The sequence below is a fragment of the Phoxinus phoxinus genome, assembly GCF_949152265.1.
Source record: "Phoxinus phoxinus genome assembly, chromosome: 4".
NCBI lineage: Eukaryota > Metazoa > Chordata > Actinopteri > Cypriniformes > Leuciscidae > Phoxinus > Phoxinus phoxinus.
This window is the reverse complement of record NC_136879.1, coordinates 27,012,937-27,029,524: the sequence shown is the minus strand read 5'-3', so window position 1 is coordinate 27,029,524 and position 16,588 is coordinate 27,012,937. Positions and strand designations below refer to the sequence as shown.

General features: G+C 38.5%; 1 protein-coding gene across 5 annotated transcripts in view; it reads right to left on the bottom strand.

The window, feature by feature from the left end:
• The window catches only part of pitpnm3 (PITPNM family member 3), an 85,029-nt gene that overhangs the window by 10,500 nt on the left and 57,941 nt on the right, over positions 1-16,588 (bottom strand). For all 5 annotated transcript variants that reach the window (XM_079609497.1, XM_079609496.1, XM_079609493.1 and 2 more), the window contains exons 11-19: positions 10,944-11,144; positions 10,332-10,480; positions 7,745-7,861; positions 4,947-5,063; positions 3,460-3,608; positions 3,077-3,226; positions 2,554-2,737; positions 1,173-1,301; positions 680-1,068 (exon numbers count right to left, since the gene is read on the bottom strand). In XM_079609497.1, the coding sequence (XP_079465623.1) occupies positions 748-1,068; positions 1,173-1,301; positions 2,554-2,737; positions 3,077-3,226; positions 3,460-3,608; positions 4,947-5,063; positions 7,745-7,861; positions 10,332-10,480; positions 10,944-11,144 (1,517 nt within the window). In that variant the 3' untranslated portion in view covers positions 680-747. The remainder of the gene's footprint in view (positions 1-679; positions 1,069-1,172; positions 1,302-2,553; positions 2,738-3,076; positions 3,227-3,459; positions 3,609-4,946; positions 5,064-7,744; positions 7,862-10,331; positions 10,481-10,943; positions 11,145-16,588) is intronic.

Sequence of the window (16,588 nt, the reverse complement as noted above, 5' to 3'; positions counted from 1 at the left end):
AATATCATTTAGTGCTCCAGCTTTGTAGCCGTGAAAGCAACAATGGATAATTCACCTCAGATCTTGAAATTAAACAAATGCAAACAAGAACGTTCAAACTGTGTATTATTATTTGACAAAGATTGTTTTAGTAACTCAGTAGCCTATGTATTTGAATAATGTTTACATGGTGTAATATTTGTGAATTTGATTATGTAGCCGTCAAGATTACTCTCTGGTGCTGTGCACTTGCCGCTAGAGCCCGCCCACACGCTGTTCTGATTGGTTTGTACGCATCTCGCAGTCTAGTGTGGACAGACAAATGATTTACTATTATTTACTATGCATCCTGATAAAGTTCCCTTGGCCTTTGGAATTAAAATAGCCCCACATCATCACATACCCTTCACCATACCTAGAGATTGGCATGGGGTACTTTCCATAAGATCATCGCTCAATGCAAATCATACCAGCTATTAGGCTAACTGAAATAAAACCATGCCAATCTCTAGGTATGGTGAAGGGTATGTGAGGATGTAGGGCTATTTTAATTCCCAATTTTAATTTCCCCCTTGGAAGTGTTCTGAGGCCCCCTAGTGGGTCCCAATCCCCCTGGTTGAGAGCCACTGTTCTAGAGCATGTTTACATTCAAATAGAATCGCAATGAAGCGCAAAAATGTGTTTTGTGTGAATGGCTTACCAAGGCTCTGTCCACCGAGAGATCATTCCCATGTGTCCTTTTTTCATCCCTGCTATGTTTCTCTTGGGTCAGGGAGTGGTGTCACCACGGTGCATGGACCCCCGTGCCCACATGGCATTGCCTGGACCCCCTCCACCCCCGTGGTCTTTGTCCGACTCGGGTTGGCTCTGTGCTCGTTCTGGCTTAGGGTTGGGTGTCATGGGCGGCTCAGGCTGCTGCACCGACATCGTGCGACGAAGGTGTGTGCGCTTACACAAGAAGTCCGGTTTGGCCGAAAGACCAAATGAGCCCTTTCGAAGCACCATTCGCACTGAAGAGGTCTTCTTGGCCCGGGCTCTGTGACTGAACTGCAGGGAGGAGAGATGTACCGCGTAGCCCTCGCTCAGGAACTGTAATGGATCACAAGACATGAGAAAATATTAGAGAAAACTTGATCATTTTTGACCAGTTTTGGAGGAAATTGAATGAAAGACAAGGAAGAATCAAAGTTAACCTGGCACTGATTCTGGTACTTCTTGGAGGGCCGTCCCACTATATATATCTGGTTGGGGCTGAGGTCCAGCATGCTGTAGACGGAAATGTCCTTCATGGAGCCGTAGGCACAGTTGATTTTAATGTGACACTGCCAACATGAGAAAAGGTCAAAGTGTGATAGACGGCCTGAGGATACACTACAAAAACACCTCAGTTCCTGTGTGACTAGTCATGCGTGAGACAGGGGAAGTGAGCGTGAGAGAACTAGGCCAAGAGATACAAAAAAGGAATAAAGAAAAGTGATGTTCATTCCTACTATGTGGTATGGTATACTTTTATGTCCCCATCATATATGTCTAATATACACTGTTGATCAAAAGCTTGGTGTCTGAGCATAAGAGACTTCTTGCAAAGAATGTTACAGTGTCACATGATCCTTCAGCAATCATTCTAATAGGCTGATTTGATGCTCAAGAAACATTTCTTACTATTTTCAATATTTAAAAAAATTGCACATATTGTACTGCCTAATATTTTTTGTGGAAAGTAAACAGAGACAGATTTTTGAGGGGTTTCTTTAATGTATAGAAGTTCAAAAGAACAGTTTTCGACTGTCACTCTGGAACAACTTAATGTGTTCTTGCTAAATAAAAGTATTAATTTCCTTTTTTTTTAAATTAACTAATCCCAAACACAATTAATTGAATTGTGAGTAATTTCTGAATTTTAAATAATCTCACTTGTTTTAATAGATGTTTCAAATTCTGCCATTTTCTCAGGTGCTTTTGACATGAAAATCTGACAATTTAATAAACATTTGAGGTGTTTCTTCATTTTTCTTAAAGTACAATATTTCAAATCAATGCATGGTTTTCTAAAGAAAGCTGTTTTAATAGGTAATTAATTTTTGAAAGTCTAGGTCCTCAACTTCACTTTCTTTCATGTCAAAAGCAAGTTCCTCAATTACATCATCCTCCAGCAAGTGACAACGTTTTTGGTGGCAAGACAACAGCAAAAACACCACTAAGTATTAGCAATGTTTTTTTGATGAAATCTGTGATGTTTTGATGTATTAGTTGCTTCTCTTTTTTACTCTTATTTTTGATCAAATCACAAAATCTATAAAATATGAACTTTAATCTTTAATCACTTTAATCCCTCACTGAGCAATGGTTAAATTCAGCTTTTTATTTACATCCTGTTTGACTTCCTGTTCATTTTCCACAGTGTACATGATAAGACGTTATGATTCAAAGCACATTTCTGAAAGTCTAGTGTACCCATTTATAGAAACACTTACTTAAACTACAACACAACCATATTCAAATATAGTTCAAAAAAAGTACTACAGAACAGGAATGACCTACTGTATATATGTGTGGACATGTAGCAGACATTACCTCTTGCACCAGGTTCCTGAGGAAGATGGTTTTCTGGCGAAGTGGGTCGTGCACCAACCCCTCTGAAAAGAAGATCATTCCCTGGGGGAAGTTGTGTTGAGACAGCCAGGACACAACCCTCTGCTTCTGCATGTCTGGACGGCCAGTGATGTAAATGATCAGGTAGCCCAGGTCCTGCCAGTGCCTGCACGCAAAAATACTATAATTTACCCTCTGCACAATCCCATGATTTGGGGACTGATTTCAGGATAGTCATAGCGCCTGGTCCTCCAACAACAGATTGCATTTGACAAAGCAGTAAATTTGCCCAAGGACAGTCTGGGAAACAACCCAAGATTGTCCATTTGTGAATCCCAAACCCCATCTGATAACTGGTATCAGCACTTCCCTATCTGTCTATTAAATGAAATCCAATTGTTTAACCGGCAGGCTAGTTCTTTTCAATATTGCTATGGCATGAAATGAAAGCATCGATTCTCTCTCACACACATTTACACACGAAGCCACCTAGTGAATTTGTTACCTGACCACATCCACAGCTCCGGGCCGTACTTTAGGGTCACTGCCCATAATAGAGACGCTAGCGGCAAATGAACCGTCGATGCTAAAGACGACACACTCCATCCCCCGTGGCAACACCGTCAGGAAGGCCTCTGCGCTCGTCTGGTCGCCCCTGCGAGGAAAGAGTGACATGAAGTGAGAGGAGAACAAAGATCTGGCTCTTGATCAAACCCAAGATCAATTTAACAACGAGGAGTTGTTCTCCTTCAGCCCTCAGGGTGAGAGTTTTACGAGTGCCAATTGAACGCTTCTTGGTATCCTTGCAAATTATCCCCGCTGAGACAACCTTGAGATACAGCACTTTTGGATACATTACAAGTAATCTTCAGAGTCCCATTGACTTACTTGACAACCATTTTAATGGGGTAGACTCCCACGGCCAGCTTTTTGGTTTTGGGAATGGTGTAGGTCACTCTGCCACTGCTGTTGGTCACCTCTGTGTCTAAGTGCACCCAGCGACCAGACTGTGGCTGGGTCATCACGTACACATCGACCTGAGAGACAAAACAACAAAGAAACAGACAGTGAGAAGGAGCGAATGAGATGGAGGGAGATTATTGAGGCATACTCAATTTACCATTATTTACCATTTATCATTTACCATACTAGGGTTGTCACAACCTCAAAATGTCAGTAGTCAAAATGTCAATTTTGATACCACAGAAAACACAATTTTCTTATTCAATGTACTCTTTATTTGGCAAGTTAAATATTAATATACTACACCGTTTAAAAGTTTGGGGTCATTAAGATTTATTTTTGAAGAAATTAATACTTTTATTCAGCAAAGACGCATTCAATTGATTTAAAGTAACAGTAAAGGCATTTATATTGTTACAAAAGATTTAAAACAAATGCTGTTTTTTCAATTCATTAAATAATCCTGACCTCAAACCTTTTAATAGTAGTGTAAATATTAGGTTTATTAAGTGCAAATATTATGTCTATATTAATATTATATAATATACAGTACAAAAGTTTGGAAACATTACTATTTTTTATGTTTTTGAAAGACATCTCTTATGCTTATAAAGCCTGTGTTTATTTGATCAAAAATACTGAATTTTTTTTAATATTGTGAAATATTATTACAATTTTAAATAATGGTTTCTATTTTAATATAATTTAAAAAATAATTTATTTATGTGATGCAAAGCTGAACTTTCAGCATCATTACACCAGTCTTCAGTGTCACATGATCCTTCATTCTATTCTAATATGCTGATTTATTATCAATGTTGGAAACTGTGAATAAAAAGTTAAAAAAGAACAGCATTTATATAAACTGTATGTCATGCAGTATTCCAGTAATTGTCAATAACATTAAATTGTAATTAAAAATCATTCAGAATTAAATAAATAAAGAGAAGTGTTTTTTTCTCCTTTTCAATATTGCTTTGATTAATATTTAACATACAGATATTTTAACAACAATATTAGATTTTTTTCCAGCCTCTTAAACCTTTTTTTTTCCCAACCTTTTAAAGTATAACGATAATGTTTACATTAGAACTTCGCCAAGATGGCCAATATTTTAGTTATTGGCTTCAAAATGTAAATAATGAATACTTTCCGTATTGATGCATCCCTAATTCTAACTGTTTACCTACACAGCCACATATTACCATAAGATGCAAGTGCTCTTCCAGAGAATAGAGTGGGTACTGATACTGTAAAAGATACTGGTAAGGGAGCATGATTTTATTTTAGTATCAACTTGGGATTGAAGTGCCAGTAAGTGTAAAAAAAAAAAAAAAACTCCACTGACATTTATGCATGCACATAGCTTGTTTAAATGTATATTAAATGATAGTGGACCAGTGCTCTCTCACCTTTTCACCAGTCAGGGTTACCATATCCAGAGGACCATACATGAAACGACCAACCAGGGTCTGGTGCCCGTCCTCGGTCGCAATGACATCATTGACTCTGTGGTTGGCAGTGACATTCTGCAGACAGAAAGTGGAGATATTAGGTTGCATCTGCTTTAAAAAAAAACAATCATTTGCCACAATAAGAGTAAATGACACTGATAATACACCATTACTGCCTTGCACCATTATTGATAGATGGGGGAAGAAGAGAAAGGGGCAGTTTCATAAGTATGCAGTACAAAGTCCTTCCAAAAGAGGGTGTCACGCTCTAATCCTTCCCTTCTTCAATAAATTTCATTTTAATGATAACGCTGTTCTACACAGAGCCCAGTGAAGATAAATCCTACAGCCCCTGCTGAGTGTGAAATGTGAAATTAAAGCAAGCATAAGACAGAGCTATGCAAATCCTGAGAATAACTGTCCGCAGTCACCTTCATACCAGCAGAGGAAGCAGACAAACATAGAGAGGAAGATAAACACAAGAAGCTTTTACTCTGCTGCTTTATAGAGCAAAGGCAAGACTTTGAGACAGCTTCTGAATTCACAAAAGCTTCCCCCATAAGCACGACTTAAACGCCCCACTCACATACCAGCAATTATAGTAAAACTAATACACTATTCATGAGAAATCGTCATACTGATACTTGAATTAGCAAGCCCCATAAAAAATATCAGTTTAAGTTAACATGTCATGTAAACATTGACAACCAGAAATCACCAACTCTCTTTGTAAATTAATAATTTCAGGTCATTTGGTCATGTTAGTGTGAATGTCACTTTAAAAAATAACAACTTAGCATGGTCACTTTAGGATGAGAAGCCAAGTACTGTGACTTTGTTAATATTATGCTATCATGTTAGCATGGCATGAGCCGACACAGAGCTGTACAGCCCTGTAAATAATTAGACCACACAAGCTAATGAGACTGATTGTGCAGATTTGTCATTTAATGAAGCGGTTAAACATTACCCAGCTTGCATCCATTTGCATATTGATCAAGTCAGTCAATAAATCATCTTGGCATGAGCATATACATGATTGCCATTTGATGGGCTATCCAAACAGACACGTACTGGTGGGATGTGCACACACTGCCAATAAGCAGCACTCCGCCATATGTGCTGGTGACACACCTGAGTGGATCTTCAGACACAAGACTGATCCAACATACGAGCATGTTGCTATGTAGGAAAAGCATGGATTCAGGTTGGTGCCAACTTTATGCCTTGCAGAGGCATCTCTGAGGCATTGTCGTTCGCTGAGCCAAAATTATGCTGCATATATACACAAATGCACAAGCGGATAAAGACACTCTCACAACGGAATAAGGAGAGTCTTTCGAAAACTACACGACCGCATAGAAATACCGTTGAAAGGCTAGCAAGAGCTCTGATCAAACTCTATTGAGGCCATCAGCGCATTGAGAAGGGCTCAGCGGGCGGAAGAAATACATGCAATTTCAGATCAAGGTCCTGAGTGATCAAAACACCATTCCCTGTGAAAAGAAAAGGTAGCGGTGATAACACACAGAAGTGTTTCTGTGAGCTATACTTAATTTCAGTGAAGGACTGGGAAGAACTGGACTTTGTCATGGCGGGATCTTTTTGAACGTGAGCCTAACACAAGTAAGCTTGCACAGGCACTAGTTTTCAACAGCACTGTTAGGTAATTGTGTTGATGTGCCTCAGAGCACTAAATCAAGGTCGGCTGTGATGCTTATTTTCGTAAAGCACAGATTTCTGCCCACACACACTGAGCTATTGTCCCGCATTTGAGAAACTCAAAGCATTGGCAGAGAGGGGATATTTTTAGTTCTTCTACAATGTCAGGACTCTGCTGCAGTCCACATTTTTACTTGAGTGATATGAGTGTGTGAGTGTACGACCGTCGGCAGACCAGAGTCTGAAATTAGTCAGGGCTCCGGGGGGGAAATACCATTGAAAGGGACATACTGTAAGCACTCTGAATATTTAAATGTAGGGGCCAAAAAATGTCCCCAATCGAAAACCCAATTTCATTCTTAAATGAAAAAAAAAAAAAAAAACATTAACACAAAGCGCCATTTTAAGTTGGCAAGAAATGGAAATTGACCCTTTCTATTTTCTAAATGCATGTTGTGAACCATTCATCTGTACGTTTCAATTTTAATAATTTTTTGATCATAAGTGGGTTATTTAGTGAAAACTATAATTAACGTATGGTATGCTAGACTTTTCCAATCATTTTATCCTCACATTTCTTAACAATCGTCTGCTAGCTCGCATTCAGATTTGTCTCCATTTTTCTTATTCAATAATCCATTTCACTTGGATGTATGTCACAATATGATAAAAAAAATTATCTGCAGCTACTTCTGTTACATTGCAATTAGGATCCAACATTGACAGATACATTTAAAAAACGATCAGCCGATAAACAATATGGTACCAATATATAATGCAGTGCAATTTATAAGGCTAGAAAAACAATATTAGCTTCTGAAAATCAATTCTAAGGATAAAATATTACCTCTTAATAAAGATATGACACTGCTGCAAACAGATACTTCAATCACATTGACATCTAACTGATGGCTAGCCTTACTCAGCAGATTTCATGCATAGAGGTCTACAATTAATCATATAATAAAGAAAAAGTGTATCTTGCATAACGTCATCAGCAGGCCTGGGCTAAAGAGCAAAGCTTAATGGTGTTTGGAGATCTTCCAGTGCATGTGAGGGTGTGTTTTTGTCAGCATGGCCGTGTTTGTCCTTACCCTAAGTTTGACGTGCGTGCGTCTGCGTAGCCACTTCTCTCTTGGGCTTGAAGGGGAGAAGGGTGCGGAGTCAGAGTTGTCTGTCTCTTGGGCTTTCGCATAGTCACAGTGCATCACCTGTCAATCAATCACACAGATATTAGCAACCCAACCATTACTGTCATCAATAGGCTGTTCAACCTCTAAGGGAGATTAAAGGTGAAGTGTGTAATTTCTGTGGCACTAGAAACGCCACACAGCAATTGTAATTGTTTTTCAATAGGTAATACGTTTCCTGCTTGCCCTTGGTTGGACAAACACATAATCCCACCCTAAATGTACGCCACTGGTTAAGCCAGATGCAGAGATGTTAGATTGCTTATAGTAGTACTACACATTATACTTGGATAGAAATGATTCAAAATGGACAGTAAAATGTCGTCATCTTTATTTATATAGTGCTTTATACAATACAGATTGTTTCAAAGCAGCTTCACAGTTATAAGGAAAACAACAGAACCAATGATGCAAACTTCAAATATGAATTCATTCATATTTTGCTGTAAAGCAGCTCTAAAAGGATATTAGTGTAATTATTCAACTAAAGTCAGTTCAATGTTGGTTCAGTTCTGTTTAATAACTGTTTAAAATGTGTAGTAATGTGTTAAATCCAACTATGAATCAGCAATATTGTAGTTTTTCTCGAGGAATGACAAGTCAAGCTGTAATCGGTTCCATCCAAGCGCAAGATAATAAGACATTTTTTTTTTTTTCACAAAGGATAAACAACAAAACATTCTTTAAATGCTGCAACTGAGCAGTTCTGATTGAATCAAAGTGCAGGTATAAAAACTTCAAATGAAATACAAGTCTCATAAAAAAAATCAGTTTCCTGCAGCAACATAACTTGCTACTATGAGAAATACACCAACAATCAAAAGCGTTTTTATGACCTCTGGTATTTCACGAAAAGTTCACTCAGTGGATTCGGGTGTAGATGAAACGTCTTTTTTGCTGCAACATTTGAGCCGTATCAAGGGGATCATGTTTACTAGTCTTTCGTGTTACTCTTAAGGCTCGAGGATTTGCTGAATGTGAGACGAAAGCTGCATTTGAGGACATAAATGATGTCAATCTTTGACTTTGATGAAGTTGTTTATATTGTATGCAGACTGTCAGGGAATGCGCTAACTGAATACAGGTGACACTGAATCCTAAACCAGACCCATCATAAGACAAGATCCAAGTGATCATTTTTACGTTCAAATGACAGTCACAGCCAATCAGAATATATTTGATTGTTTAATATACAGCTATGTGGAGCAGGTGGTAGGAACAATGAGAATGATGCTGCAGAAATAGAAATCACATCACGTCTGTTTAAGACAAGCTGCAAGTCTCATGTTAATGTTTTTATTGTTAACTAAATATAAAACCATTATTTTATTTTCTTTGACTGAAATTAACCTTAATAAATATTAGATTCAAAACTTAAATTTGGAATTGTTGCCTTGCCAACTAACTAAAAAATGCTAAATGTGCTAAAAGTATATATTTATACGAAGTACATAAAAATAAATAAATATATATATTCATAAAAAAACTAATAAAAATGTCAAAAGCACATAAAATTAAAAATTAAAACTAAAAATCTTTATAATTTGTATTAGTAAAATAACATTGTGCCACGTTGCGACCATAAATGGATAAAAAAAAACTAATTTCTCATACTAAACAACACATATTCAAAACTCCATCCTTTCACATGACAATGTGAAAACTTATCTAAATGTATAAGTGGTGTGTAATAACTTGATCATGTCATAATTGTGTCTACAATAATAGCTTTCTCAGGCCCTGAGGAACGCATAATACGCTAAGAAGAGTTAACACAAACAGATTAGACTAAATACATAAAACATGAAACCAAAGCACAAACTTTGCTCATACTGTAGATAACAACGCTATCTGACGCGTGACACCTAAAACGAACACTGCAGCTGGAACTCTTGTCAGCTCTATCTCTCTTTCATGCAGGCAAAGACAATTATGAAGGAACTGCATTCAGAAAGACAGATTGGTCTATGATTTGCCTAAATTGACTACTTCCTCTCCACCTGTGCCGAGACATCTTCTTAAGAATGAATTTAATAAGAGGTGCCATTTGCATTTGACACTCTGAAGTGAAGCCTGCGTACATCTGCATTACGAAGTACAGCGGTGATTTGATCTTCAAAAGTCTCTGAAAGTGAAGGATGTGCCACATTTATTTGTCTCTCAGCCAGAGGTTCGGCTGATATGAATAAAAAAGGCATATTAGAATAAGATACAGCCCTTCGGGTGAATCGAAATATCCAGCACAAAAGACCAAGAGGAAGTAAAGGGATGAGTAAGAGTAACAGACAGACAGTAAAAGGACAGACAGAAATTCTGAGAACAGGGTATCTAAAATCTTGCTTCCTTCGGTCATGTCATGTTGTACTAATTTGATTTCTCTGGCACGAGGAGAGCAATAGTCAGGGAGTTTGAAAAGTTGAACAATAAAACAAAAAAAATACTGTTTTACAAAATCTGAGTGGGGCTTGGCTGTGAATTGCTGTGAATGTACCTGTCGCAGAAGGAAGGCGACCACATCGGTTGATTCCCAGTAGGAAGCGTGGAACAGGTGAGGCAGAGCCACTGTGGGAAACGCCGTCAGGACGTCCGGGCAGTACAGAGAATAATCCAACCGCTTAGACCCCCACCATGTGCTGGAGACTATCACACACACATACACAGATTAGTTCAAAAGTTTGGTGTCAGTAAGGTTTATTTATTGTTTCCCCACTTTTAAGTCTGTTTTTATAAATAATGCTCAAGGCACACTCGCCTCTACTGTACCGTTAAATATTTCTCATAATCGTGAGACAGTTCTTATAAGTATAAAGCAGTGTAAATAAAACTGCCATGTATTGGATTAATAACTACCACTATGTCCTTTCTCTGCAGCTGAGATACGATCAACTTAAACAGGGTTAAATACACTGCGGCAGGTCTTTTGGCAGCACAGCGAGCTCTTAACACTGCATTGCTTGGCTGGAGAGCAAAAAGCATCTCTAATTATGAGGTTTGGGCAGTACGGAGCAAAGAGTAGGTCTGACGAAAAAATAAAAGAGCTTTAGATAAAATTAGTCAGAGTTTAATTTTGTGCCCGAAGCTCGCCCACCCGCTGCCCACTCACTGTTGGCGATGGTGCCGCTCAGCCTGCTCTCCCAGCAGCCTGATAACTGGCTGTCCATGCTGGTCAAACTGGACCTGCGGACCTCAACGCCCACCCGCCCACCTGTGCTGCGTTCCGTCTGGAGAGAGGAGGATTGCGAAGCGCCCACTGGAACCGCACTACCGGGAAGGAACACGTCAGGGTAGCTGTGGATATCGTTGACTGGAGGGAAAACAGATCATGATAGTGAAAGTTGGAAATGTAGACAGATTAGGATTGGAACGATATAAACATTTTGGCTTCGGTACAATATCAGCCTCAGGTGCTAATATCAAATCGATACCTTAGGCAGAACAAACAGTCTTGGGTGACTGATGGAGTGAAACTATTATAACTACAAATGAAACAAAGCTGCAATAATACTTATAATAATTTGTTTGGAAACATTAAAATATTTAAACGTGTCTAATGTTATATGTTATATTAGGATCAGAATGATTCATTAGTTGTTCAAACATTTTAAAAGATTTTCTTTGATTTAATGGAAAGAGAAATTCATATGAATGTGTTTGTGCATGTGTGTGTGAGAAAGACAGAAATAAAGAGAACTGGATTGATTATAGACAACACCACATCATGACCCCAGAAGAGCCTGTTTAAATTGAATTTATAAAACCCTCAGCCACGGCACAACCAAACAACAAAAGCCTCCCTTTCACTCTCAATATAACTCACCATAACGTCAAACTATGTTTGTGCAAGGGATCTAAATGCTTCCTGACAGAGATCTCTTTTTCCCCCTCTTTGAGAATATAGAATGACATCCAGGCAGAAATTCTTTAAGTGACCGTCCTGGCTAATCTGCCCTTTTATATGCCTGCTGCCTCGTGCACACATGGCCTGTTATTTCTGACAGAGGCAAATTGAATCTGTTTTCATTAGTCCAGCAGCCTGTGCAGAAAACATCCCATTAGGCTGGCCCACATTACTGGCGCAACCACACGCATGTGTGAGCTTGAATATCTGTGTGTGACCTTGGCAGCTGTGTGCCACTGACCACTACAGGTAGTAAAGAGCACCTCTCCTCTGTCATTCCAACAACTGGCTTCTCTCTCATTTGCCATTGGCTCACAAATGGCCAGGGCTTCAATTATGATGAAAGTCACTGAAATGTGGGGGGTGGGGATGGTTGAATGTCAGGAGCGTAGGAACAACTCGAAAAAGTGAGGACACATTACCGGTATACATTATATCAGCCTCTTTTCACAAGTAGGTGAAAATACAGTTTACCGTTGCATAGTAAACTGTTGGTTTACACGCTGCTCGCGAAATCCTGTCATTGCCACTGTACCGATTTTCTTTAGCCTTATAACAGGCATTAAGAGGTTGACAACGTTTCCTTTTGTCAGTAGCTAAGTTTCCATTCAAAGTTGCGAATTTAACTTATGCGCAAAATTGAAATATGGCATAAAACATTTGCGAATAAAGGACCATGTCCATCCATTTAGTCGAAGAGAAAAAAAACGTCACTTCCTGATAAACTGGAGCTAAATATCACCCCAAAAAAATAGAAGTCACTGCAATAGTTACATATCTATAATTATATAAATAACTTGCGCCTCAGAGTTTTCAGGTTTTCTTGCTTTCAGAGGCAGATGCTGTAGTTTGGGAATAGTCATGTAAAAGAGTTCTGAGAGGGAATTATACTGAACCACTTTAATGACAGACTACTCCGGCATTTCAGAATGACCAACATAGCATTTTAGATGCTGTGCAACGAGATCGGTCCGCTGGTTAGTCCAGTTATACCATCCCATCCCAAAGTCACATGATTGTTTTGATGCGCATCGAGGAATTTGTTTGGTTAATGCGTTTCCATCGCAGTTTATGCGCATCAGATGAAAAATTATCCGACTCAAACGAGCACATACTTTTTTATGCGCATTTTAAAAATGTATGCGCATCTCGCCGTTTCCATCCACCAGTTTTTGATGCGATATTCCAAAATGTGCATAAAAATAGGTAAATGAAAACATAGCCCAGCTATTTTTTTACATTTTGAAAAAAATTGAAATTCTGAAATGTATTGATTGAAATTAGTTCATCCATTTCAACATAATCCTCTATCTTGTTATAGTATAGTATGTGCAGAGAGCATTTGCTTAATATCGTTATCTCATTTTTAAAGGTGGCGTTTAACAGATTTTGCATCTGAAGTCGTAATATATAGCATCATGCCAAGGCACTAATATAAATATTTATAATGTTATATGATGCAATATTTACTATGTTATGGTCGATTAAACTGATTTTCTGAAATGCTGAAAATATTAATATATTAATATAAATATATAATATTTCTCTGCTGGTGGAAATCTTACAAAAAAGGAGATGGGACGAGTTATAATGATTGCAACACCCCTGGTAATAGGGGTCAGGAAAGGGGGAAACAGAGGGCTGGAGGACAGGGAGCACAATCCTGAGGCTGTGTGTGAATTCTAAACAGGGGCAGCCCTATCAGTGCTGGTCATCAGAACGAGCTCTTGCGATTTTATTGCTTTCCAGTCATGCTGACATCTCTGAGAGTTGGGCTCAGGCGTGTTCAGAATGTGCTTATGCCCGCTCCAACCGTAGCCACAAATCTGCAAAGCTCCAGAGAGCCAAGCGCTCTGCTCTCCTATCTGGGTACGTTTTTGTAGAGTTAACCCCCACCAGTCTTTCAGCTTGACCTTTTCCAAGGAGTTTTTGCTGGGTGCAGGATGCATAGCTGCTCTGCTTAATTTCTCATGTCACTAAAGGCCCCAGAGCCAGACGCAGAATACAAATTCACTGGAGCTCTCTTTTCAGAAAGCGTGGACTGGAATCAGACAGCACCATTACACCATTCCTGGATGAATACAGGACACAAGACTGCTCTTTATGCAGACATGAGGAATGGACAGAGAGACTGATCACATTTACGATACAGAGTTCATTAGTGTTACCAAAGCCATCTATTTATGTGAGAGATGGGCTTTTTTACAACAATCCTGCTCAGTCTTACCAAGATGAATGCATATAAATGGTAGCAAACATATTCTGTTTCTGTATCACGACACTGATGAAAACATTTGTGTGAGAGATTAGATTGACAAATGTACAAACACTTGATTTGTGTACAGCAAGAGTACACAGTTGCAGTGCTAATACATCAAAGAGGATAACCAAAAACATCAAATTAAATAGCCACTTCCATGTTCATGAGTCATCCCTTCAATTGACAAGTGAGACATGAGCAACAGAGAGAATAAGAGACAGGGGATAAATGAAGGGGACAGAAAGTGAAACCGAGGCTGTGAAAGTGACAGTGCTCCAGAATGTGACCGAAATGGTTGCAAGTGCAAAACAAAATATACTGTAAATGTTATTCAAAATGAAAGGTGCATTTTATTACCATCAATGTAGTGTATTCAGATGTCCTCTTTAGAGGGCATGTGCACTACCGTTCAAAAGTTTGGAGTGAGTACAATTTATTTTTTTATTCAGCAAAGACGCTTAAACTGATCAAAAGTGACAGTAAAGACTTTTACAGCATTCTAAATAAATATACAAATAACTTATATTCTTTACAACTTTCTATCCAAAGAATCCTGAAATGTATGTTTCTATACAATGTGACATATTTTCATTGATCCATGTGAATGAGGTCTTCTGTATGCAAATGTTTTTTCCTATTCTTTATCATTCTGTTCTATTTGGCTTAAATCAACAAACACAGTGGACCCAAGATATCCGAATTGCAAAAAAAAAATATATATATATATGATTCGATATCACAGATGATTCTAAAAGTTTTTGCTTTTGATTCAGTCTAACGACACCCAAAATCACTGAATCGGTTGAATCAGTAACTGAGTAAACAATACACAACCATGAATCGTTTCCAGTCAAGTTTGTTTAAATGAGCTTACGGAGACCTACATTTACCAACATGTAATTTAAAGATACACAATTGTATTATTTTCTCCAAAGAATTAAAATGGTATGCATAGGTTTGGTACATTCTTTTACATCCCTTTCTCACAAAACATGCCAGTGATTTCTGGTTAAACAGCAATACACTATACCCTATACAACAGATGTGCACAACTCAGCCCTTCCAACTTATTAGCTGGTGTGTTTAATTAGGGTTTAAACAAAACTCTGCAGGGCTGTGGCCCTCATGAACTGAGTTTTTCACCCCTGGTATACACTTGAAGAACACTATACACACTATACATTTAATGAACTGAAGTGCATATACAATTCCTATTTCCACACTGCAGTCAGAGCAAAACAGCGCTTCCGAATATACATCTATATTGAGTGATTCTATAATATTTAAAACACATTAGGAGCCAGTTTTAGTCTGGACCCCTGGCTGAAGGTCAGAGACATGATAGTAGGGGCGCAACACTCAACTTTTAGGCGGGAAAAAATGGAAACATGCACTAGAACGCAATAAGAGGTCAATTGAGCACAAGGTCTTGCTCAAAATACAGGCTTATTGGACTTGAAAGTGATTGGGCGACTCAGAGAAGATTGAAGACTAAGGCACGGCAGGATACAGCATTTCCTGCGCTGTAGAATAACACAAGAGAGACCTTTGAGATGAGGCCGAGGTGGTATATGAGCTCTGGGCATGAGGGGCTGAAGGCAATATGGAGAGGAATACAGAGTTCAGTGGAAAGAATCATGCTGCTCTTCAGCGTAATGAGAAAAAGAACTCCGTGATGTTGCTCCACATACGGCTTTAGAATCTCACTCCCCAGTTTTCAACTACTTGAAATGAATGGCTCCGGATTTTCCGGCCGCCAAATGAAATGAATCAATCCAAATGCACAGGAACAGCATAAACAGGAAAACAGATGGATATCAGATACATTTCTCACATTAAAGGCCCGCTGAGTAAATCTGTAATGATTCATAATGAAAGAACCTTACACATGGGAGGCCGTTCCAGAGATACTCCATTAGGATGGCAATTATTAACTACTGCGTTAAAACAGACCATGTGTGAGTGGTGTGTGTGAGTGCATGCATTAAATTAGACACATCCACGCCTCAGTATCTAACAAATATTGTGACATTCTTCGCCTATGATCAGCAGAGTGAGACTTGATATAATTAAAAGTCAGTGTCACATTTCCTGTGAGACGCAGACTCTTTCCTCTCAATGGGTGATGCCTGTCTCTGTCGCATTGTGCTGATGAGGGTTATAATCCCTTTTTTTCAGGAAGCTTGCACAGCTAATACTGTATATATTTGCTTTCCTGTCAAATGATCTTCAAAACAGCTTATTTACACAACATATTTGGAGTAGAGTTTTGTTGTTTCTCGAGGTTATCTTCAAGATTTTCAGATGTTTACTTTTCATTATTTCAGTTCATTAGGTTAAATCAATGTTTTCATCTTACTATGTTTATTTTGTTGATTATGTTTGTTTCAGTTCAGCCACTGTTATTAGTTTCGCTTCACTTTAGTTCTCCGTTTACTTCGTTACTTCTAGTTCTAGGCCTAGTCTAGAATTTAGGATGAGCCTAAAATGGATGACATACACCAATTAAATATGTCTGCAAAGCAGGATAAAATATGCTCTAAATAAATCAGGACCTCATTACAGGGCGAGACACCAGCCTGCAGAACTT